General features: G+C 46.9%; 1 protein-coding gene across 1 annotated transcript; it reads right to left on the bottom strand.

Moving 5' to 3' along the window:
• Positions 1 to 6,362: 6,362 nt before the first annotated feature.
• LOC119815125 lies at positions 6,363 to 19,104 on the bottom strand. The gene is made up of 5 exons (XM_038331314.2): positions 19,014 to 19,104; positions 17,215 to 17,346; positions 13,293 to 13,460; positions 8,281 to 8,527; positions 6,363 to 6,603 (listed from the first exon to the last, which is right to left on the bottom strand). The coding sequence occupies exons 1-5, from the start codon at positions 19,102 to 19,104 to the stop codon at positions 6,363 to 6,365; spliced, it is 879 nt and encodes a 292-aa protein (XP_038187242.2).
• Between the last annotated feature and the right edge of the window lie 5,330 nt (positions 19,105 to 24,434).

The raw sequence follows: 24,434 nt of genomic DNA, 5'->3' as shown, positions 1-24,434 counted from the left end.
AAGAAGATTCAGCTGCTAAGTTTCAGAGCCACAACTGTGTCGCTGATCTGTTCGGCCCCCATGATTTGTGCCACTTGGTCGTTAAAGAGACATTTCTCAAGTCTCTTACGTTGTATTGATCCTACTGCCAGGTGCTGCCTCCATCACACCTGGGTGCCGCCCCAGGGAGTTATGGGAACAACATACACTTGGTCAGAAGTTAGAACCTGTCATCTGGGTGGAAAAGGAGCAGATTCAGTGGATTTAAGAAGAATCACAAAAGTTCAGTATAAAATCAAGCTGTAGTTTGTGTATGCCGTCCCAGTACTTAGAGTTGAGGCAGGAGGATTACAAGTTCAAGGTCACCCTTGGCTAAATAGTGAGTTCAAGGCCAGCCTGGGTCATATGAAGCCCTGTCTAAAAAAAATAGAAAAAGAATGAAAGTTTGTTTTTTAAAATTAATATATTCTTTTGTTTAAAAAGGGTTGTTTTTTATTTATTTTCTTTTTGTTTGTTTTTGTTTTTATTTCTTTGGGTTTGGGGGGGGTTTGTTTGTTTTGTTTTGTTTATCTGACAGAGTTTCTCTGTGTAGTCCTAGCTGTCCTGGAACTCACTCTGTAGATCAGGCTGGCCTTGAACTCAAAGATCTGCCTGCCCCTGCCTCCAAAGTGCTGGGGTCAAAGGCATGCACCACCTTCTGGCTTATTTTTAGTTATGTGTGTATGCATGTGTTGAGGGGTATGTTCTTGTGAGTATGGGTGCCTATGGAGGCTAGAAGCATTGGTCCCCTTGAGCTGGAGTTCCAGGTGGTTGTGAGCCTCCAACATGAGGGCTGGGAATCAAACTCAGGTCCTGAGTACAGGCTCTTAACTGCTGAGCCCCCCTTCAGCTCCTAAATTTGTATGTCCTGTCAGGAAAAATGCCTTTTAAGGTCTTTACTCATTCTTCCTTTCCTTCCCTTCTTAATTTTTCTGTTCCTTGTTCTTTTTGTTTTGTGGTATGGAGGCCTGAGCTCAGGGGCTTGGAAACTCTACCACCTAAGTTATTTTCTCAGCCCCATCTTTTGCCAACTTTCTTACTGTATTAGTTGTGTGTTATTGACTTCTAGGAGTTCTTAATATATAATAATAGTTATTGCTGATAGGTGTTATTGTCTTTATTTATTTATTTATTATTTATTTATGTATGTATGTATGTATGTATTTTGGGGTAGGGTCTCACTATGTAAACCAGGCTAGCTCAGATCTTCTGAGTACTGTGATCAAAAGCCTGTGCCGCTATGCCCGACTATTGTCTTTATTATTTGTTTTTATTTATTTACTTTTTTGAGGCAGGGTCTTTTTGTGTGGCCTCAGCTGGCCTAGAACTTGCTCTGTAGACCAGGCTGTCCTCCAACTCATAGAGATCCGCCTGTCTCTGTCTCCCGAGTGCTGGGATTAAAGGCGTGCGCCACCGCCACCCAACCTTGGTTCAGAAATGCATTTATTTTGAGTAGGAGGCGGAAATAGGCAATTCTCCTTAGATGTGAATCCAGTAGATCCCAGGTGGTCATACTTCTGACATCTCCGTGTCCTTCCAGCACTGCATTAGAAATAACACTGATTATGTGTTCGTTTCACCTAATAAGGCAACCAATTGACATAGACAATAAAGAAGAAACCAGTGGCAGAAGGAAGAAAAATCGGGCATATTGCAAATGCAGTGAGTTGTTAGAGAGCATTTAACAGGAAAGGCAGATATGAAGGCTGGGTCTTCAGAGCAAAATTAATAGGAAGAATCAGGCATGGGCTAACGTATGAATGTGATGAATTAAGAGGGATGGGCTCTGCATTTGATAAAACTCACCAAGAACATGATATTAGCATAGGGTGTGGCAGTATGTCTCCAGTTTGAGCTACATAGTGAGACTCATTAAAAAAAAAAGTCAAACCATAGCAGTATCTGAGATGGGAGAGTCTGAGTGATCACCTGCATTGCCTGCCCATTTCCTCCTGGCCGCAAGGGAGGCTGGGAGAATAAATATGCTTATTTCGTACCTACTGTCTCCCAGCAACAAACCCATGCTCTGTATGTATCGGGAATAGGACTCTGCAGGCTATGTGTCCCTTCACTGACTTCTGGCAGCCTCCAAATCTCTATTTATTATTTATTCATTCATTTATTTATTCATTTATTTATTTATTTATTTATTATGTATACAACATTCTGCCTCCATGTATGCCCTCATGCCAGAGGAGGGCACCAGATCTCATTACAGATGGCTGTGAGCCATCATGTGGTTGCTGGGAATTGAACTCAAGACCTCTGGAAGAGCAGCCAGTGCTCTTAACCACTGAGCCATCTCTCCAGCTCCCCAAATCTGTTTTTTTTTCCTTTTTTCTTTCCCCTTAGATAGCATCTTGAGGTGGCCATGCCTTTCCACCCAAAAACCATCGGAACCCTTAAAGGTCTGAATCCAGCCGCAGCACATTCTAGAAGGGAGAGGCCAGGTACACACATCCCACTTGTTCTTCCACAAGTATCAGCTCCAGGTTCACTTGGGTCCCTTCCATGAACTCTGAGATCCTTCCAATCAAATGATCCCTATGCTTACAAATCTAGAAGCAACAATGCCTCAGTTTCCCTCTCTTCCTCCTAACTCTCCAACACTCATGCAACTATAAACCCCATGTTTCAAATGCCCACTTTTGTTCCTGGGTTATTTGTTCATTTTCTATGTGTGTATCGTCTGTGTGCCATACACACTTTGCTCCTGCCTGCGGGCCATGGTACGCGCCTGGCGGTCAGAGACTAACCTTGAGAGCTGGTCCTTGCCTTCCACCTTATTTGAGACAGGGGTTCTTGGCATTCACTGCTGTGGACAGCAGTCTAGCTGGCCCACACATTCCCGGGAATTCTCCCATTCCTGCCTCCCTTCTCCCTCTAGAAGCGCTGGAGATTTCAGACAAGCGCCATTGTGCCTGGCTTTATTCCATATGTGTGGATTCCGGGGATTCTAAGAGAGTTATCGCTGTCTCCCAACCCTGCTGTGTCTGTGTTCTTTACTGGATCTTGATTAATAAAGATTAAGAGTCTGGGTTTCTCAGCCCTAACAGAAATGGTGGTTTTAATTCCAAGCAAGATTCTTCAACTCCAGGAAAGAGAGTTAGATGCCAAATATTAAAATCAAAGTAACAAGCAGTCCCTAAAGGCACCTGTATTTTTTGTTTTATGTTTTCCGAGACAGAGCTTCTCTGTGTGACAGCTCTGGCACCATCATGCCGGCCCTAGCCACTCTTCAGGGCTAAGTTTTAGCTCATTTTGTTATGGCGTACTACTGTGTGGTCTTGGACAAGCTCATTTTTATTAGAACTTTCCATTTGTACACACGTAGATACAAAAGGTGTGGTTTGGTTAGCCTGGATGACCGTTTCCAAATTACCCAAGCTCCCTTATATATTTCTGGTTCTGGAGGCAGATCCAAGGGGAACATCAGGAGAGAAAGATGAGGGGTCCTTCACCCTGAAAACAACCAACGGTTGCTTCCCTGGGGGTGTCTACTACAATGAGGAAGTAACACAGAGACGTAGGGCCGTTCAGCTCCACTGAGGTCCTTCGGTGCAGGAGTTCTCTGAGCACAGCCCTGAAAACTGCATGTTCATTCCTGAGCAGAACTGGGAACAGATCTTATCACCACAGGGTACACACTAGCCATTTCTAAGGTTCTCATTGGTGCAGGGGCAGGAACAATTCGTTCTAGTCACTCACGTATGGCAAACCCAAGCAGGACTGAAGAATGGAGTCACAGGTGCTTATCGAATCTGGCAGGATTCCTTCGATGCCATGTTTTCCCAGAAGTGGAAAGTACTGTCTGATATCATCAATCATTGACCTTCCTGTTATGGAAGGGAAATACCTTGGGAAGGGACTCCCTCCACCCTGCTCTGTCCTAGTTAGGGTACACACTAGGATGCACTAGGGTGTTGCTATGGGCAACAATGAGATTTAAATTTAGGCCTTATTCTTTTTTTCTGTTTTAATGCTTTTGTTGTGTGGAATGTATAGATGGTTGGTGCAAATGGACTTTTCTTTTTGGGCCACTAGCTCACAAAAAATGACAAAGAGACTTATTAATTATGAAAGCTCAGTCTTAGCTTAGGCTTGTCCCATTAGTTCTTAACTCAAACTAACCCATGTTTTTTAATCTACACTCTCCCACATGTTCATTTCCTCATCTCCATTATGCCCGTCTTGGTTATTCCATGTCTGGCTGGTGACTCTGCCTTTTCCCCCCAGAGTTCTCTCTGTCCAGAAGTCCCACCTATACTTCCTGCCTCGCTATTGGGTGTTTAGCTTTTTATTAAACCAATCCCAATGCCTTCATACAGTATAAAGGAATATTCCACAACAGGTTGGGAGTAGTCTGGGCATTTTGGCTATATGAAATCTTTTTATTTATGAACTTAAGAAGTTTTCATATATCTTTGTTTTGCTTTTTAATTCTCCTGATCAATACTTCATGACTTTTGGTGCATACATCTTTTACCCTTTTGATGATTTGAAGAACTTTGCTTTTTTGTTTGTTTGTTTTGCTGTTACTGATGAAAACATGATTATTCTCTAAATTTTTCTCTTGTGGAACTTTATTGGTATATAGAATCACCACATATATTTGCATATTCATTTTTTACTCTGAAACTTTAATAAATTTGTCTAACAGGGTGTGTGTGTGTGTGTGATCCTTAAGTTTTGTCTCTACATAATAACATGCAAATGTGCATGCAGAGGGCTGCAAACAGAAGTGAGCATCAGATGTTAACAACTGCATAAAAAAAGGCTGGGAACATCTGCACACAGAAGGTTGTGAACAGACATGAATGTCTGCGTACATAGGGATATGAACAGACATGAACATCTTTATACAGAGAGCTGTGAACAGATGTGAACATCTGCAGACAACAGAGAAGTTATTTAGATTCTGAAACATCAGAACTCACATGATCCTTTATTAGGAGGAACTAGAATCTTCATAGGAATAAATGAGAGTCCTGAAAGTTGAGGTCATAGGGTCTTACACTGAGAAGGGGTCAAAGGTTAAAGGACATTACGTTTGAAGAGACGCTGGGGTGAGGGAAAGAGAATAAACAAATTCAGGGGTTCTGTTGTGGGAGCAGCCAGAGTCTTAGTGGCTAAGGCTTGGCTGCTGTTAGCCAATCTAGAGTATCCTTGGACTCACCAGAAGCAAGTCTCAGATTAGGAGCCAAAACCTAGAGCTTCTTCCAGCTTAGTCTTATCATATCCAGGAAGATAGGTCTGCAAAACACAAGGGTAAGGATGGAGATGCTGGGCTTCAGTCACCGTGGGAACCAGATCTTTCAGCTAATGGAAAAGGATGAGATGATTTTCACATCCTCGGGCAAGCAGGGAAACCAGAAATGATGGTTGTGCGGGGCTCAGACTGCACCTTCTAATTTATACCACTTTATACCTGTTAACTCAGTGTGGTGACCATGGCAGCTCATATGCTCCTCCTCTGAGTTGGGTCGGGCACTCCTGATGGAGGACTCTCATTGGTTAATAAAGAAACTGCCTTGGCTTTTTGATAGGGCAGGATTTAGATAGGTGGAGTAGACAGAACAGAATGCTGGAAGAAGGGAAGTTAGTCAATCGCCATGCCTGTCCTCTCTGAGACAGACGCCATGGAGCCAGCAACCAGGTCAGACATGCGGAATCTTTCCCGGTAAGACACCACCCATGGTGCCACATACATTACTAAATATGGGTTAAAGCAAGATGTGAGAATTAGCTAATAAGAGGCTGAAACTAATGGGCCAGGCAGTGTTTAAATGAATACAGTTTGTGTATTGTTATTTCGGGGCATAAGCTAGCCAGGCAGCCGGGAGCCAGGCGGCGGGAAGCTGCCCACAGCTCCTACTACACACTCCCTGCTCCTGTGTCCTTTCTTTTCCCACTGCTACCCCCAGACTTGCAGGCTTCCCTTTGCCCACTGCCCCCTCCTATCCTCTCTTTCCCGGGTCCTTCCATTTGCACCTCCAGGACTGCCCAGGTCTTGGAAAGGACTGATGCTCAGATTGCTGTTTAACTTTAGTAGAAATGCAGACTGGGTACCTTTAGCACTTACGTTTCTTTTTGCAGAAAACTCTGCAGATATGTTCAGTTTGGAAGTTGTTAGGATTCCCTTGGCAGCCACCATAGATGAATTCGGTACACACCTCAGTTTCTTTATTATACCACCAGCGTGGAAAGTAAGCCAAGCAGGGGCCAGGATCCTGTGGCAGACTGCATACATCTGTGGGGAAGTCATGGGAGACAGATATTTGGATGCCTGTCTCCTCAGGAACAGCCCTGCCCCCTTCCTCTGTCCACTGCTCTCTTTGTCTAGCTCAGAGCTGTGCTTCCAGTTCCGTGGGAATCTGACCAGTCACTTCAGCCTCTTTGTTCTTCTTTTTCTCAGCTGCAGGATGACAACACAAAGAACCACCTTGCTGGTCGGGACAGGACCATCCCAGGAGCAGACGCCACCATTGTCTCTCCCCAGCATCTGAACCATGACTGCTTGATGACTTGACCTCATAAATGGCAAGGATGGCCATCTCTTTCCTCTCTGCCAGGAATGGCCACCATCTAAGTTAAAACATCTCCAGTCCACAGAGGAGCTGATGCACTGGCTCAGGACAAAGTTATCTTCCAACCCCAAAGCCCATACCTCCCTCTGCAAAGCTTCTCTCTTTTGCTGCTCCTAATGCTCATTTTTTCAAACTCTCCTTGAAAGTCAGCCTACTCCCCAGTCTCCACGCCTTCACACCTGCTCAATGCCCGAGTTGCTCTGGCTAGCAAGGCACACTCCTATTCATTCTTCAGAACCCTTCCAGTAGCCAGGTGTGGTGGCATTTGCCTGACATCCCAGCACTTGGGAAGCCGAGGCAGGAGGATTACAGCAATTTCAAGGCTGCCCTGAGCTATACAGAAGACCGTGTCTGCAATATCTAAACACTCCCAGCATCATTGCCTTTCTGATGTCTCCTGGGTCTGTGCTTTACCCCTTGATTTTAATGCATCCATTTTATGTCTGTGATGAAGATTTATCGTGGGTTTATCCATATTTTCTGACTGCTCGAGAATTGAGTTCTTCATGAGCAAATACTGTACCTTAGCCCGGTACAGCCGTTCTGAGCAGATCTTTGGCAAGAAATGGATGTTTCAGGAATGTTCTCATAAATAAATAAACAAATAAAGGAAGGAAGGAAGGAAGGAAGGAAGGAAAGAGAGAAAGATCCCAAACTTAAGCACTTAATGAACAAGTGATTTCACCACTGAAAAGTACCATTACAATCACGCAAGTTTAGCTATTAGAGCGTTGGCCGTGGGTCTTAGCCTTTGACACATGCTGACATTTCCTCTGTTCTCTTTCTGTTCTCATTGCAGGTGGAGGGCATGAGACTTGGAGAGGTGAAGTCACTCCCTGATGTCACACACCAGTGAGGGAGATAAGTGTAGATGAATCACCAGATATGGTGGTGCTTGCTTAAAACCCCAGACACCCAAAGGCTGAGGCAGGAGGATGTCAAGGTTGAGGTCAGCCTTAATTCCCTGATTCAGCAACCAGAACCTGAGTAGACCACGGTCAGGGGTTAGGATCACAGGGAGGATCACGTCCGGATGTCTGAGCACTCTCTCTCATCCAGCTCTACCTTCTCCACCTCCCAGTGTTTCCACGCCTGATCGCGTATCTCCTAGCACAGGTTTTTCCCATGAGCATTTGCTGGTGTCTGGAAAGCTACTCCTCCCTGTGTTTGCCTGCACACTACCCGTCCTTCAGATTCCAAGTCCTATATGGCTTTTCCAGGAAAAGCTTTGGTGGCCTCATTGAGTAGCCAATCCTGGGTGTCACGAGCACCCGTAAATATTTGCTGATTGATAAATGGGTGAGTAGTTTTGAGGGTCTTGTGTGGAGCTCAAGGATGTGCGCAGAGAGGAAAGAGTATAGGAGGTTAACGCGATGAGGGGAGGCGTCCTGGGTTTTATGTTAGTCCAAGGCCTGGACAAACAAGCCAGCAAATACTCGACACCTGCCTCATGCTCATCCTACATCCAGATGCATCTGTTGCTGCTTGATGAGACTTGGAGAGCTACTTGGCATCTCAGAACAGCACCTGAGCGTAGTCAAGGGGTCACATAACCCAGTGCCCAGCTATATCTTAAGAAGAAATGAGGTTCAGAAAGGAAAAAGAACCTCAGTCAGATCCTTTACTCATATAGACGCCAACTGTTTCAGAACAGGTCTCCGTGGCCGGTACCTACAAGATCCGCATCAGGTAGACGATGCCACGGGGTCTCAGTGAACACCCGCCCTCATGAATGGGTGGGGAAACATGAAAGCAGGAGGACGGGGGCAGCTCAGGGGTCAGAGAGGTACCTTGTTTGAGGTCTAAGCACTTCTTGCCACAGCTGAACAGGCAGCATCTCTTCTTGTTGGGACAGTGTCTGTGCCTTGTGCATTCGTTTCTTTCCTCAATTTCGCACTTCATTCTAACTCTGGGGCATGTTTCTGTAGGAGGAAAAGATGTGCTTCCCTGAGAAGTTGAAGGAGATACTGTTCTTCCTTCCTGGGTCCAAGGTACCACTGCAGAGCTGAGGAAGCTTGTTGGCCCCTCACCTGGCACTAGGAGAGGCAACCCTCAGGGGCTCAGGGTTTTCACAGCACTGGCCCCACTGCCCCCTGCAGCGACTCAGCACTTAATCCCCAGGACCTTCTTCAGCTCTCTCTCCACCCCCTACATGATTCCCCCCCCCGAGAGGGACCTGCTCCTTTGGGACTGTTCTGATCATTTGTCTTTGGCCTTCGTTGGGCCCTGTAGCTCAGTGTTTGCCTAGATTGTCATCCTGAAGGCTAATGGAACAAAGTTTGAAAAGCCTTGGTCAAGATGCCTAGGCTAAAAGAACAGTGATTACTACTGATAAAGACTTCCTGAACCCTTGGTCTTTCTCCTTCCTCCTTAGTACACAATTCAGAGTAAGCCCTGCCAGTGTCCCACAGAGTGAGCAGAGGCATCCAGAGCATGCGAGGCTCTGTGGGTTTTTGCAGGTCACACAGCTCTCAAGGAGTGGACCCGGAATTTGCTCCTGTCACACGGCCTCCTGATCACTCACTTTCCCCACGACCTTCAAGTGCTCCGTGTGTTTTAGCTGGTAAGGGTGAAACCTCCCTGCTTCACCATCTGAAGGAACCCTGGAGGCTTTTCTTCGGCACACAGATAAGGTCCTGTGGATACAGGAAAGCTTTGGGGAGCTGCAGTGGGCAGGCGAGGAAGCTGCTGGGGTGCTGCTAGGGAGAGGCTCATCCTTAAATGGAGATCCCTTTGACTATTGATCTCCAAAGTCCATTTAATGCACACTGGTCCCGGCACCTCCATGAAGAATTCCTTATAATGGCAGACAGAGGCCCCTGTGTGACCCAGGGCACCTCTCCAGGATGATGGGGAAACAGTGACCCCAAACATCTCACTCCTACCAGGGGCTGGGACCGGGTTGGGGAAACCCTCTCATCTGCAGTGTGTTTTGTTCTTTGACCCCATCAAGCTACTTCTCTCCATATTAAGAACTGTACCCCAGTACTTACTGGTAAGGAACCCCTCTGCCAGCTCAGGTTCCTGGATGCCCCACAAGAAGATGAAGGGGACCAGGAATGGCAGAAGTTCCCAGAGTCTCATTTTAAGAAGCAGTTGTCTGGCCAGAGGCATTAATTTGTGTGGAACTGGTCAGTGGCTCCGGCTTCTGCTCTGAGGCTCTGTGCCCCAACCGTCAAGGAAGCAACTCTGGACACGAGCCAGTCATGTTCCCTCCCGGAGGCCATTTGTGGCCTAGATGTACTCACAGTCACACTGTGGAAGAAAGGCCTCTGACTCTCTGGTCTGGGCCTCTGCAAGCTGAGGTCTCTGGCTCTCTGGCCTATTAGGGAGAGGGTATACTTGCTTGAAGTCTTCTAGAATCTCTTAGCAAAGTCATGTGATTCCAGAACCTTCCTTTTTCCAGGGGCAAATTGGCGTTTGGGAATATCCTAGTCCTTTTTCTCTGTGATTCCTCTCTTCTTCAATACTTTCTTTTCTCCCATCCTCCCTTTCTCCTCGATTTACTCCTCCCTCCACCCCTCTCTCTTTTGAGACAGGATCCCATCTATCCCAGGCTTGGTATGAAGTAGACGACTTCTGCTCCTTCTGCATCCACCTCCCCAGTGCTGAGACTACAGACCTGTATCACCTCCCCTGGTTTACGTGGGACTGGGCTGGGGCTGGGGGCTTCAGGCATGCTAGGCCAGCATTAGATCAGTCGAGCTGCATCCTGCCTTGGCTGCATCTTGTCTCCCTCTCTGGCCTAATTATCTGTGGTTTTTGTCCTGTGCCTCCTTTTCAATGACTCTGCCCGAGTCTCTGTCTCCTTACCCTTCAGCTCCCTTCGGTTTTCTCTCTCTTGTCTTTGACCCACGTGTCTTTTTCTGCCACCATCCCAGAGTAAAGACTGTTAGGTGGGCAAAACCTAAGGTTCCTGGTTAGCATCTGGATAGGTGATGGCATCTTGAAGGCAGGAAAGTAGTGGCTCTGAGGGCCTGTGCCCCAAGAGCAGGTTAGCAGAGGCCACGGGAACCAATGACTCAGAGTCAGCTGCAGGGGGGAACCAAAAGGCTCTTTGATAGTTCTGAAATATTCCCTCAACACAAGTCTTGGAGCATTAGTGAGGGAGTGGACACAGTGTGGACACATGTGAGCAGTGCAAGGGGAGACTGAGGCAGGGATGTTGGCTGCAGCCAGCTACACTTGACTCACCTAGGACTCCATCTGCAGATGCAAGAGCCATTTCCATGGCGTGCATCTCAAAAACCCGTGGCCAAATTCCTCCAGAAAAGAATTGATCTTTTCTAAATATGGAATCTGTCTTCTCCATTAGTACATTCACATGACTGTGGGCCATATCTACTGCTTCCAAAGTGTTTTCTATCACCCTAGCTATAAACCTCGTCCCACGAGCTCAGTTTCCCTCCAGCCCCTCAGCCTGTTTCCTGCTGTGTTTTTCTTTGCCCACGGTGGGATTTCAGTCCAGGGCCTCACACAACAAATGCCCTACCTCTGAGCTACATTCCTAATCTAGCCCTTCCCCCCTTCTTTTTTTAGAATTGACACAGACTTTTACTAACTTGCCTAGGCAGGCCTTGAACCTGTAATCCTCCTGTCTCTGCTTCCTGAGTATCTGTGAATACAGGCCTGAACCACCATGCCCAACTCCTAGATATTTTGTGTAAATGGAATTACACAGTTCAGTGTGTGTGTGCATGCGCACGTGCATGTGTGTTTGTGTGTGTGTGTGTGTGTGTGTGTGTGTGTAGTGAGGTTTTCATGGCCTATGTGTAGTGGCCATAGGACAATCTCCGATGTGGGATTTCCTTTTCTACCTTGTTTTCTATCCTTGTTGCCCAGGCCCACCCCCCGTTCTGCATATCCTCCAGGCCAGCTGATCCGCAAGCTTCTGCAGTTCCTCTGTCTTCTGTGCCCATCTCAATGAAGGAGCACTGTAATTACAGGTATGTGCTACCCTGCCTGGCTTTATATGGGATCTGGGGAATTGAACTCAGGAACTCATGCCTGTGTGGCACGTTCTAAGCCACGCCCCCAGCTACCACTGTATGCTCATCCACAGCAGAACAGTGTTAGTTCCCCATTCTTGTGGTTGAATTGCATTCTGTCTTATGCCAAAGTTTCACTCTACTTTCTGACCCACAATTATTTTTGGATCCCTTGGAGCCTACTCAGCTTGAATGTGGAACATTCTGGAATGTGGTTGCTGAGTTAAAGACCTCAGGCATCCAGGGACAATGGGGGAACACTGGACCAGTATCAGCGTCCCTGTTACTGGAGATAGATGAGGAAAATTTGGAGGCATGTTTTATTGGTTCACATGACTCTCTAAAATATACCTAGTGGGAGTGTGTTACAATTCCCAGCAGCAACCAACTTAAAATACAGCAATTAAAAAAATTAGATGGAAAAAAGTGTGCGCTGAAACACGTTTGCTGTTGCAGGTTGTTGGCTGGGAATCAAGTATGTCGAGGTGCGGCAGAAACAGTTCCTGCTGCAGTGTACACTCTTGTGAGTCACCTGCCACAGTCGCCATCTTGTGTTCCTTGGGGGACTTTCCCAAAGATGCCCCTAACCCTTGTCCTAGAGACATTGCCCACAGGCCTTAGACAGAGGAGAAAACACACACACACACACAAAAAAAAACCCAAGATCCCTGCGCTTCCCAATTTTTAAGGATGTGGTGTCCACAAGCCCTTGAGTGATGTCATCAGAAGCTTTCCCATTTCCTCATTCTCCCCACACTGAAGATGTGTGAATTACCCAGTCTCAGAGGCACAGGGTGAAGCCAATACTTTACTGAGTAAAGTTGAGGGCTACACAGAGCTGAGCAGTCGAGGCATTGTTAGAGGATCCTAAGGGAAGGTATTATAATTAGGGACTGGAGATGGTGGGAGGGGAGGCATCCTGGGGTTCAATGCTGGGAAGACCTAACGCCTCGGAGTGCCTGGAGCAGTCACCAGAGACCACTCTGGAGGAGCCAGCAGGTATACCAAGCTTGGAGCAGAAGTCAAATCCTGATGGGTTTTGCAGCATGTCCCCTATTCAGGGGGAAGAGCCTGTTGAGAACACAGACACAAGATATAGCTGAGAATCTTGGGCTCAGTTTACCTCTGGAACCTGAGTTATGTTTCTACATCTTTCCATGGGAGGGGATCCAAAGTGGGGTTCATCGATGATGGTTGAAAGTGAGCAAAGTGCAAACATCAAGGGGTGAAAATATAATGAAACTTATTATTTTGTATGCGAACTCCAAAGCATATTAAAACCAGTCAGTTTGGTCTTTCAAGGAAAAATGGACAGAATTGGATTGCCGGCAAAATGGGGTTGAGGAAGTTGCTGGCCTGGGATGGTTCCCTGGCCAGTGTGCCCGGGTGGAACTAGACACTGATCGTTTTTCAGTTGGTCTTTGGAACCCTTCTTCGTCCCCTTCCACACCCCCCCCCCAAATCCCTTTTTGTTTGCTAACTCCCCCATACCTTCCCACATCCAGTTTCCAGAGGGCCACAGTACCGTCCTGTCTTTCCCCCAACCCTCCCCAGCTCCTGATCAGATCAACCCTCCCAACCAGCTCCTGATCAGATCTAATTCTGTCGGGTCGGAGAAGGACCTAGCTGCTTTGGGACAGGCCAACCCACACCTCCCACATGGCCCTGGTGGGGATGTTAGGGCGCCTCCAAGACTCACTTTTCTTCTGGCAGACTCTCTGGCATAGACTTTGGGATTGGAAGTTGTTGTTGTTTCCCTGGCAGCCGCCGTATATGAAGAGTTGGCACGTGCTGTTTTCTTTATTATAAAACCAGCGAGGGAAATAAGCCAAACAGTAGCCAGAGTCCTTCGGCAGGCTGCATATATCTGCGGAGAGAGCAGAGAACTCAAGAGTGTGTGACCCAAAACAGAACAATGCCATTCTTCTCTCCCCACCCCCAGCCACTGTGAAGCCTCTGTGAATGAATTTGGGACAGATTCCTCTTCCTCTCACACTCTAGGGGTTAAGCACCACGAACACACTGCACCTGCTTGCCGGGAGCACGATGGTGAGTATCTATATCCCCAGAGGTCGGATCTTTGCAGGTGCTTATGGTTTGAACATGAAATGTTTCCCCACAGGCTTACATTTTGAACACTTGTCATTTTGGGGGATGATAATTTGTGGGGGCATGCTGTGGGGCCTGTTAGGAGGTGGAGCCTGGCTGGAGGAAGTGGGTCACTAAGGGAGGGCGTTTCAAGGTTATAGCCTAGGCCCAGTTCCTAAGCCGGTTCCTAAGCCTAGCCCTCCTTCTCCACCACGTGCTTCCGACACCACGAACTCCACCATGCTGTTTCCATGGTGACGTACAGAGGCCCTTTAAAGTCACGAGCCCAAAGAAACCTTTCGTACATTAGTTGTTTCTGTTGGGTGTTTTATCACAGTATGACGAAAGAATTACCACACAGGTGACACCCTCCCTGCCCTAGTTTTGGGGATACTAAGAATGGACTGGAGACCTCATACATGCTAGGCAAGTGCTGTATTATTGAACTGTATCTTCAGCCTGTAGACATAATCAACTGAGGTGGTAGCATGTTGGAGTACGGAAGGAGTGAGTTTGGACAGAGATGCACACACAGGAAGGATACCGTGTGGACTTGAAAGTTGAGATCAGAATGAGAATCTACAAGCCACGGGATGCCAAAGATTGCCAGCAAGCCACCAGATATTAATAGAGAGATGTGTGATTAAGTTCTCACTCATGAGCCAGGGAGATATAGGCACTTCCTATGTAAGCCAGAGGACCTGAGTTCAATCCCACAGCCCATGAAAAAGTGGAAGGAGAGAAAAGACTCCACGAAATGTTCTTCTGACCTCTTGGGACATCACTGTCACCTAACCTCTTCCTTTGAGCCTGCAGAACGTCAGAAAACACATTACTATTGGCTGAAACCAACAGGCTGTGGCACATGGTTGCAGCGGCACTAGCAAGCTAACGCAGGCTCCAGCTGAGCCACAGCTCCATGACCGTAAGGACCACAGCAATTGCTTTCTCCTCCTCTGTCCTTCTGACAGTTCCACTCTCTGCCAGGCTCTTCAAGCCCAGGTCTCCACATAGTCCATTGAGGTAGCCTCCGATGCATCCTCCTGCCTTCCTCCCTGGCTCATCCCATCGATCTACCATGTAGATCACCAGGGAGGAGGAGCGAATGGATTTGAAAACAAGCTGATCATGTTACGCCATGTGTTAAGACCTCGGCTTCATGACAAGATTCTCCTGTCATTCACAAGGTCCTTCGTCTTCTGGCTCCTGTGCCGGTTCTGGCCTCTTCTGCCGAGGGATCCCTTTGAGCCCCAAGCTAAGGCGATTTCCAAGTCAGCACACAATGCTACACTGCACGGCAATACCGCTGCACAACCATATGCACCATTGCTGCTAGCAGAATGCTGCTTCTTCCTTCGAAAGTCTTTATCAAAAATCAGTTCCTCTGTGATGACTCTTAACTCCGCGCCGTATCCCACAGCATGGCAACTGCCCGAATCAAGCCTATCTTGGTTTTGAAGCTTGTGTGTTCACTTATCATTCTTAAAAATGTCTCCAGTCTTGCTCCTGGGATTGTGAATTTCCAGTGCTCAGGGATTATGTCTGATTTCATTTGAGGGCTTGATGCCCAGCAGGTGGGCTGGCATGGTACAGAGCTTTATGGAGCGTTAGAGGGGAAGTAAGGCGGACCCTGACCGGAACTGAGCAAATTATTCCTGAGCACCTACCATTTGCTGGATGCTTTCAGAGACAAAGAAGGCATGTGATCACTCCTGTTTAGTTCTCAAGCCAGAAAGGTGAACTGTTTGGCTCCCTCCTGTGCCTGGCATTGCTCTGAGACCTCCAAGGGATCTAAAGAGCCATTGGCATGAGTCCTTTCATCATGTAAAGAAATGGAGGCACACAGAAAACAAAGCATTAATTTGTTCAAGATTTTTAAAAAGACACTAAAAACTGGATCTGAGATCCGAATTTAGGAAGTCTGGAGTCTGACCCTGACATGTCACCTTGTCTGCCTGCTCTGCTCTGCTGACACATTCCATGCTCCTCGGTACTTTCCAAATGCCATCCGCTCTTTCCTTCACTGAGCTGTCTCTGGTTGAATCCATCACTTCCCCTTTCTCGGAAGTCCTCCAGTCACCCTCCCACGCTCTGGAGGGTCACACATATTGGTCACCTCACTGCTTGCTTTTTCTTCATCTTCCAGCCCTGGTTCTCAGGAATAAGATGATCTTTGAGCCTGTGGTTCTTAGGATTAAGATGAGAGTCTTTCTTCGGGCCCATCAGACCGGGACCGTATGATCCGAACACACAGAGGGCCTTTCCAAGTGACTAGGGTCATGCTCACTCCGCCTCCCTGGGATCCCCCACCGAGGGCTTTGCAAGCCACCCCCCCCCCATGAGTCTCATCAGCCTTGCTTTTACTCCTACTCTTTATTCTGAACTCAGCGCTGAGTTTGGTTACCTCGAGGCTTTTCGTAGTACCCGACCACATTGAACAAGTCGGCTGCTATTACAGGCACTGTGGTCTGAGTATGATTATGTGTGTCCCCCTCAAGTCTTGGTCCACAGGGTTGTGGTACCTTCAAGAGGTGAAATCTCTTGGAAGACTCCCAGATTAACTGGAACATGTCCTCCAAAATGATTGTAGAACCCCAAGCCCCTCTTGGTTTCCATTGATTGTGTGACCTTTGCCGCCCGTTATCTCCCATGAGGTCTATGCTACTCCCTCCCATGATGTGTGGTCCCAGCCTCAAAAACTGACTTCAATAAACCCCTTTTCTTCATGATTAACCTGTCTCATATATTTATTAACGCAAAATGAACTTAAAAAGTGGGCATCTGAAACACCCCATAACTATTTCTAAAGAAATGAAGAATCTCGGATAGCCTTTTGGGAGTCCAGAGAGGTGGTGGAGACGGAGCTGAAACTGCAGCTCTGGTCTGGAATGTCAAGGCATGCTTTCTAGTATGTAGTCCAGTTCATATGGACAGAGAGACAACTGCTTAGCAGTCAAAAGTTAGGAAGATAAATCGCTTTGCTTGTCACCGATAATGCGAACATATATGTTAGGATGACAATGGCCAGGTGGGGACTCAGAAAAATCATGACAGTGAAAAATCATCCAGAAACAGTTTAGTCAGGCGGTGGTGGCACACGCCTTTAATCCCAGCACTCAGAGGGATCTCAGAGTTAGAGGCCAGCCTGGTCTACAAGAGCTAGTTCCAGGATAGGCTCCAAAGCTACAGAGAAACCCTGTCTTGAAAAACCAAAAAAAAAAGAGAGAGAGAGAGAAAGAAAGAAAGAAAGAAAGAAAGAAAGAAAGAAAGAAAGAAAGAAAGAAAAGAAAAGAAATTGTTCGATTCAATCCCACCCATGCACCCATCATTTATTTGGGGAAAACCGAGGCTCTCACCTTACCTGCTGGGATAAGAACATTACTGCCACACACCACATCAGGAACTGTAACGAATCTAAATCGCAAGACCCTAAATCCATCAACCTTACCTAAATACCACCCCTCAGTGAGCCGTGGCAATGGCAGCCCTGGTGGGCAGGAGAGGAGCTGTGGGTAGAAGGCTTGTGGTGTTACCTTGTTTGGGGTCTAAACATTTCTTTCCGCAGTTGAAGAAACAGCACTTCTCTTTCCTCTGGCAATCCCTGTCCCTGGAGCACAGGTCCCTTTCTCTGAGTTCGCAGTACTCTCTGAATCGGGGGCATCTCCCTAAAGAGGAGGCAGTCTTTGAGTCTTGGGGCTTTCGGTTTGCGGGGTTCAGGGAAGCGTATGTTCAAGTTCGTTCACCCTGAAGGAATCCTTTCCCTCACTCATGTTTCCCACACTACACCCTAAACTTCTTCAAACACCCCCACTCTCTCCCTTCTTCCCTCCGTCCTTGGTCTACCCCAAGCCGCGGAAGCAGACATTTTCAGCCGCTGGTGACATTTAGACTGGATAATCACCTGTTGGCCATGGGAACTGCCTTGTGCTTTGTAGGGCCTTTGGCAACATCCTTGGCTTCTAGGCACTAGACATCCGAAGCATCTCCTCCATATCCTAACAACCGGAACTGACTCAAGACACTGGAAAGGCCTCTCTGGGAGCGAAACCCCCTCGCCTAGAGCGCTACTTTAGGATGTTCTAGCTAATCAGTCTCGCTGTGGCCTTGTTTGTGAGTTCCTCTGGAGGGCGACGTTGTACAGCGATTCTTCCGCAGCCACGGCTGGGTTTTGGACTTCTAACTCTATTGGGATGAATGTGTGTGGGAGAATAAACATTAAATACACTGCATAAAATTCTCAATGGATTAACAAAAATATTATCTTAGAAAAATATTTGGTAAGTTGAATGCTGGTAGCCGTGTAATCCTGGGCAAATTATTTAAATCCTATGTCCTCTAGTTTCCTTATCTTTAAAGAGGGGAGTCGGACAAAGAGCTACATGCAACTAAGGGATGCTGAGAGCAGGAGAAATAATCTTTCCTAGGGAAGAGACTCCTAATTGCTTATCCAATACCAGTGTTCAGTCCTGAAATCACATATATACCAGAAACCCTAAACAGACCCAGCATCGTGTATTTATTTATTTAGGCACATACACAGAAACACACACACACTCAAACACACACACACACACACACACACACCCCATAAACACCACACACAGTGATATACATATAACAACAGAGATTAAAGAAAAAGAGACCATTATTTTGAAAGGCTGTGTGCAGGGGGAGGGTACGTGAGAGGAACTGGAGGGAGGAGAAGGAAGGGGGGAAATGATAGTGTATTTTAATGTTTTAAAATTATCTTCTTTAAATTAAAAGAATAAAATATGGATGTTGCCAAGACTTACCCTCACGGAGCTGTGACGAGGATTAGTGAGACAGCAATCACAACTACTACATAATGACGGCAGAGCGGCTACCAGGCAAGCAGCTGCGCTCTCTGCCCCACAGATAAAGCTCTGTGTCTTTATCACAAAGCTTAGGGCCAAAATTCTCCTCAAATGAAGAAATCAAGTTTCAGAGAGCCTACATGAAATTTAAATATTTCTCTCTCAAGATCTTCTAGCTACCAATATTCAACCCACCAATTCTGACCCTAGAGTTCCTGACAAAGGAACTTGAGAACTGAGGGCTCTTCCCATAAATGCTGGATCCATGATTTTTCTCCCACAAAGAAGACACCTTTTCAAAGACCCTTCAAGGAGTGTTTTCCCAGTCCCTTGTCCCTGGAGTAACACAAAGGACATCACACGGAAGAGACCTTGTAAGTGTCTCCCTCCTTTCCCATGTCACCTCCAGGGAGAAGATGCAGAAAGGCAATCGGAACCTGAGGAACTAATCCTGGTCTTCCCTTTCTCCCAGACAACAACAGAAAACCAGTACTTACTGGGAAACAGAAAGTCAGTCAGGCCAGGTCCTTGGATATTTGCAAACAGGCCAAACAGCATGAGGATGTTCAGAAATCTAGAAAACTTCATTCTGGTGAGGGACTGGCCTGGCTGTTGGTTCTAGACCATGGAATTGTCTGGCTTCCTTAGCCCAGCTGACTCTCTCAAGAGTTTACCTTGGCTGTAAGGCTGGAGCAAAGCCAGTCACCTACTATCTTGCTGGGAACACCAAGTTCTTGAGATCATAAGGAGATCTAATGGCATTCACAGCCCACATCTATGGAGAAAGCCCACATCTTACTATGCCCTTGCTGGTTGGACTACATAGGGCTAGCCTTCTGGTCAACCAGAGTAGTGAGCAAAGTGTACTCTACACAATCTATGCTACATTAAGAGGCCACCCTTAGGTCTTCATCTTGATAACTCAAAGCTATGTGGAATGCCCTCTTTCCCATTCATTTGCTCCTTTCTGAAACATCCATCCAATGAACACACCCTTCCATTTGTCTCTGACAGTGTCTCTATTGTCTTGGTATCTCTTCATGTTAGTATATAATGTTTACTTCTGTGGGAAACCCATGGTCTCTGTGTTCCCTGCTCCTTTTCCTAAGGTCAGAGAATAGGGAATTGGGGGAGGTGGATCAGGCTGATATCAGAGTCTTTTGATAATGTTTGCCACAGTGTTGTTGAATGTTACAGACCATAGGAAACCTCCACCACATGACACAGACTCTGCTGCCTGCAGAGACACTAAAATGAAGACACTGATCTGAGAGACAGCAGCTGAATCAAGGTCAACGATACTGCAGAGCTGCGGGATTCTAAATGTGCTGTCAGGAGAAGAAGGGTGCAAACCTGAGTCACCCCCTTAAAAGGCATGCATCCATGGTACCAGCTGCCCCCTCGTAAGGCATGCATCCATGGTACCAGCCTCCACCCCCTCATAAGGCATGCATCCATGGTACCAGACACCCCCCTCATAGGGCATGCATCCATGGTACCAGACACCCCCCCTCATAAGGCATGCATCCATAGTACCAGCCACTCAACTCGGGCTGGAAGGGAGAGAGACACTGCAAAGGGCAGTGTTAACAATAGGGATTCTGCTTTCTTTGGCTGGGTTGTTGACATAATGTGTAGGTCATTGTCCTCAACTTGTTTCATATGACAGACAGCAAGCAGCCAGCCAGAGTCCACAATCTCATCATTAAATAATAATATGATCATAAAATTTGGGATCACAGCAGAGTCCCCATGATAATCCCTTCTCAGCAACTTTATAATGTCACCTAGAATGATTCTGCAAAAATGCTGAAGAACAGATTTATTTTTGGTGCTGGGTGTCCAATCCAGGTCTGTACAGACTAGGAAACACTCCCCCACTGACCTAGTTCTCCAGTCTGGGAAAGAGATTTCCACTAAACATCCAAGATGTCTTAAGTCAGCCTGACCTTCTTGTACTTCGGTATTCTCTCAAACTCAGCCAGAAAGAGTGAACACCTTTTTCTTGTTTCTAGGCAGGAAGGCCCTGAGGTATTTTATTTTGTAGACAGGGTTGTTGTAGCCCAGAGAAGGGAAGGTCCTGACAGATGTCATCCAATGAGTGACTGTGAGCGACAGAATTCCAGGGCACGAGTATGTCTCTACCGGAGGCCACTAGGGAATCTTCTCATGGTGATGTGGCTCTAATACTTCGTAGACTTGAAGGTAACAGCTAGAATACTAATCCATAGGGGACAAAAGTGATGTATGCCATAGAGACAGGCTGAAGAACCACAGCCAACAAACTTCCCAGTGTCCCCAGGACCCCCAGCTAAGTCTGCCTTCTTCCTTTAACTCTCTTGGGAGTTTAAACATGTTATGGTTATTCTACCACATTCTGTCTGATCTGTCTGAGTTGTATGTTAACACATATAAGTGTCATTTTCCAAGCAGATGATGTGAAATTTATGTCTCTGGGACCTAGGTTTGGATTCCTTCTAACTTAATTAATGAAACACGTTGGTTGGGACACACCTGGGTCCTTGTCTTTCTTTCCTTGCTCTACTCTTATTGAAGGCCATGGCCTTCATATACCTCTGTTCTAGGACACATCTTCTGCTTAGAAAGAGTGATCCAGGGAGGACCAAGACACACTGACCCGTATCCAACAACTCATGCTTCTTCATCAGACCAGGGCTTGCCATGGATGACTCCCTCCCTGTATTGTTCCTAGTGCATCAACTGAATTGTTAATGTGCACATCTGTTCTCCCAAATAGGCTCTGAGATCCAGTAAATAGGTCAATGTCTAGCCACTGGTCCTTAAAACATGAGGAGGTTCGGAATAAACTCTCAGTACATTTCCCTGTTTGAGCAAGATAGGCAGGGCAACCAGTAGGCATGTAAGCAGACACACAGGTGTGTGGTGTCAGGTAGAGTGATAGATGGGAGAATTTGGATGAGTAGAAAAAGAGAAAAGGAACGTGGGGGTATCTGGATACATGAGTGCACGGATTGCAGATGGTTGGATGGATGAACAGCTGGGTGAAGTAGGTTAAACAGAATATAAGGTTGGTCAGCTTTTTGTTGCTGTGGCAAAATATTCAGCATACTCAAGTAAGAGGAGGAAAACCTGCGATTGTGAGATGGCTCAGGGTATAAAAGACTCTGCTGCCAGACCCGATGACCTGAAGTTGAACCCCAGGACCCACATGGTAGAAAGAAAGAGCTGACTCCTGAATATTGTCCTCTGGGCTCCACGTGTATCTGTTGGATGTATGCACGCACACATGTGCACACACACATGTGCACACACACAGAGAGAAATAAGGTATTTGTATTTTTTTAAAAAGCACATTTTTAAAATTTATTTATTTATTATGTATACAATATTCTGTCTGTGTGTATGCCTACAGGCCAGAAGAGGGCACCAGATCTCATTACAGATGGTTGTGAGCCACCATGTGGTTGCTGGGAATTGAACTCAGGACCTTGGGAAGAGCAAGCAATGCTCTCAACCACTGAGCCATCTCTCCAGCCCCTAAAAAACACATTCTAAATAAGGTATTTGTAATTAAAAAAAAAGGGAAATTTTGTGTGACTATTTCAGTCCATAGTTGGTTGGACTCATTGGTCTGGGCCTGTCTGGAAGCAGACCATCGTGGTGGGGAACATGTGGTGGGGCTAAGAAAGCGGCCCACTTCCTTTTCATGGCAGCCAGGAAGCAGGAAGAAAGGGACAATGGCATCAGTATGTCCCTAAAGGACATAAGACTTAAGTCCAATAGACTTATTCCTCCAACTAAATCCCATCTCCTAAGGCTTCCAAATAGTGTCCAATGACCAAGGCTTCATTCAGCATACTAGGTTTCGTCGGACATTTAAGACCCAACACGCAGTAGTTAGCAGTGGGATGGGCGGGGCTATGGATGGCAGGTGTCTGAATGGAAGGTTGGCTAGTGGATTGATGAGAGGATTGAGTATGGCTGGATGCAGAAGTGATGAGTAACTAAGTTGGCAGATGAGAGTAGAGAGGGGAAGCGAAGCTGGGTAGAGGTGAGAGATTGGCCACGTGAGTAAGAGGATTGAGTGTTTAGTGGGCAGATGAGCTGGAAGCTTGACTGTCTGAGTCAGAACATTAGCCAAAGTTGAAGATGAGCAGCTGCACTGTGAGGTGCTAGGAGAGTCAGAACACCTGGAAGACGCGGGGCCTCACGTTCCTGTCTCCTGCTGCCCACCCTGTAGCTGTGGAGACAGTCAGGTAGGGCTGGTTGTTTCATTACTCTTTACACTTCGCGGGGCCTGTCACCCCGTTCCCAAATAAATACACACGGGGGCTTATTACTTAGGAAAGCCAGGTCTTAGCTTGGCTTAATGCTAGCCAGCTTTCTTAAACTTAAATTCTCCCATCTACCTTTTGTCTCTGGGCTTTTTCCCATTCTTACTTCGCTGGATGACTGGCAGCTGGCCCCTAGCATCCTCCTCTCCTTTTCTCTTGCTTCTCTTCCTCCTCACAGACTTCTCCTATTTATCCTTTCTGCCTGCCAGCCCTGCCTGTCCTTTCTCCTGTTTTACTTTTGGCCGTTCAGCTCTTTATTAGAACAGCCAGATGTTTTAGGCAGGCAAAGAAACACAGCTTCACAGAGTAAAACAAATGTGACATAAAGGAATGCAACACATCTTTGCATCATTAAAGAAATATTCCCCAGCATAAAAAAAATACAACACATCTTAAAACAATATTCTACGGCAGCGAGGCATCTGTGTAAGTGTGGATCAGGCACTGCCATGTGTGTCTAGCTCAAGCCCAGACCCTGGGGACCCGTGAGCTGGAGAAGTCCCAGGGTTACTGGGGCAGGCACACTATGCATGGCAGAGACAAAGCCAGTGATTCCAGGGATACAGTCAGAGGAGCAGCAAGTGAAGTGTCACCAAGTGTGTGGGTGACTGTCTGCGCCTTGTTCCAAAGGTGATTCAAAAGATGAAAGGGTCTCTCTTGACCATTAGGGGAATAGTTCTTCCTGGTTGCTGTCCAGGCCGAGAGTGGAAATCTGAAGAAAAAAAAAACAAAGAAGAAGGAATTCAGTCTTTTAAGCATGTTCTTTCTCTCTCTCTCTCTCTCTCTCTCTCTCTCTCTCTCTCTCTCTCTCTCTCTCTCTCTCTCTCTCTCTCTCTCTCTCCCTTCTCCTCCCCATTCTCGCTCTGTTTTTGCTTGTTTTATGTTTTGAGACAAGACCTCACTATATATCTTCAGTTGACCTGGATCTTGTCAAGTAGACCAGGCTATCCTGGAACTCACAGAGATCTGCCTGCCTCTGGCTCATGAGTGCTTGGGTTAAAGGCGTGCACCACCACACCCTGCTGAAGTAACAATTCTTGTATTAGTTATGTTAATGTTGGGACAAATGCCTGACAGAAACCCCAGAGTGGAGAGGCTTGTGCTGGCTCCCTGTTCAGAGTATTTCGTTCCATCAGAGCAAGGCAGAAGGGGTCAGTGTGTGGCGGCCAGCAAGGGTAACAGAGACTGTCCACTGGGCAGGCCAGGAAGCAGAGATCAAGGCTAGAACCAAAACAAAAGCTGGGCTATCCCCCACCCCCAGAAACCACTTCCGCTGTGTCTCTAAACAGCGCCACCCAGTGCAGAACAAGTATTCAAGACAGGCCTTAAGGCGGGTACTGGCTAGTTTATGTCAACTTGATATTTCTAGAGTCATTTGGGAAGAGGGTCTCTCACTGAGAAAATGCCTCCCTAAGGACGGCCTATAGTGCATTTTCTTAACTAGTGGTTGATGGGGGAGGGTCCAGCCCGCTGTAGATGATGCCCTCCCCAGGCAGGTTTTCCTAGAGTATGTAAGAAAGCAGGCTGAGCAAGTCGTGGAAAGCAAGTCAGTAAGCAACACTCCTCCATGGCCACTGCTTCAGCTCCTGCCTCCAGGTTCCT

The sequence above is a fragment of the Arvicola amphibius genome, chromosome 5, assembly GCF_903992535.2.
Source record: "Arvicola amphibius chromosome 5, mArvAmp1.2, whole genome shotgun sequence".
Taxonomy (NCBI): Eukaryota; Metazoa; Chordata; class Mammalia; order Rodentia; family Cricetidae; genus Arvicola; species Arvicola amphibius.
This window is presented reverse-complemented; position numbering and strand designations above follow the sequence as displayed.

Bases quoted from the DNA above. Each gene is read 5' to 3' on its own strand.
- LOC119815125 (XM_038331314.2), bottom strand. From the start codon at position 19,104: ATGAAGTTTTCTAGATTTCTGAACATCCTCATGCTGTTTGGCCTGTTT. The intron at 13,461-17,214 runs GTAACACCACAA...CTCTCTCCGCAG, and splicing joins ATGTTTAGACCCCAAACAAG to ATATATGCAGCCTGCCGAAG. The intron at 6,604-8,280 runs GTAGGTACCGGC...GTTTTAACTTAG, and splicing joins GTCTACCTGATGCGGATCTT to ATGGTGGCCATTCCTGGCAG.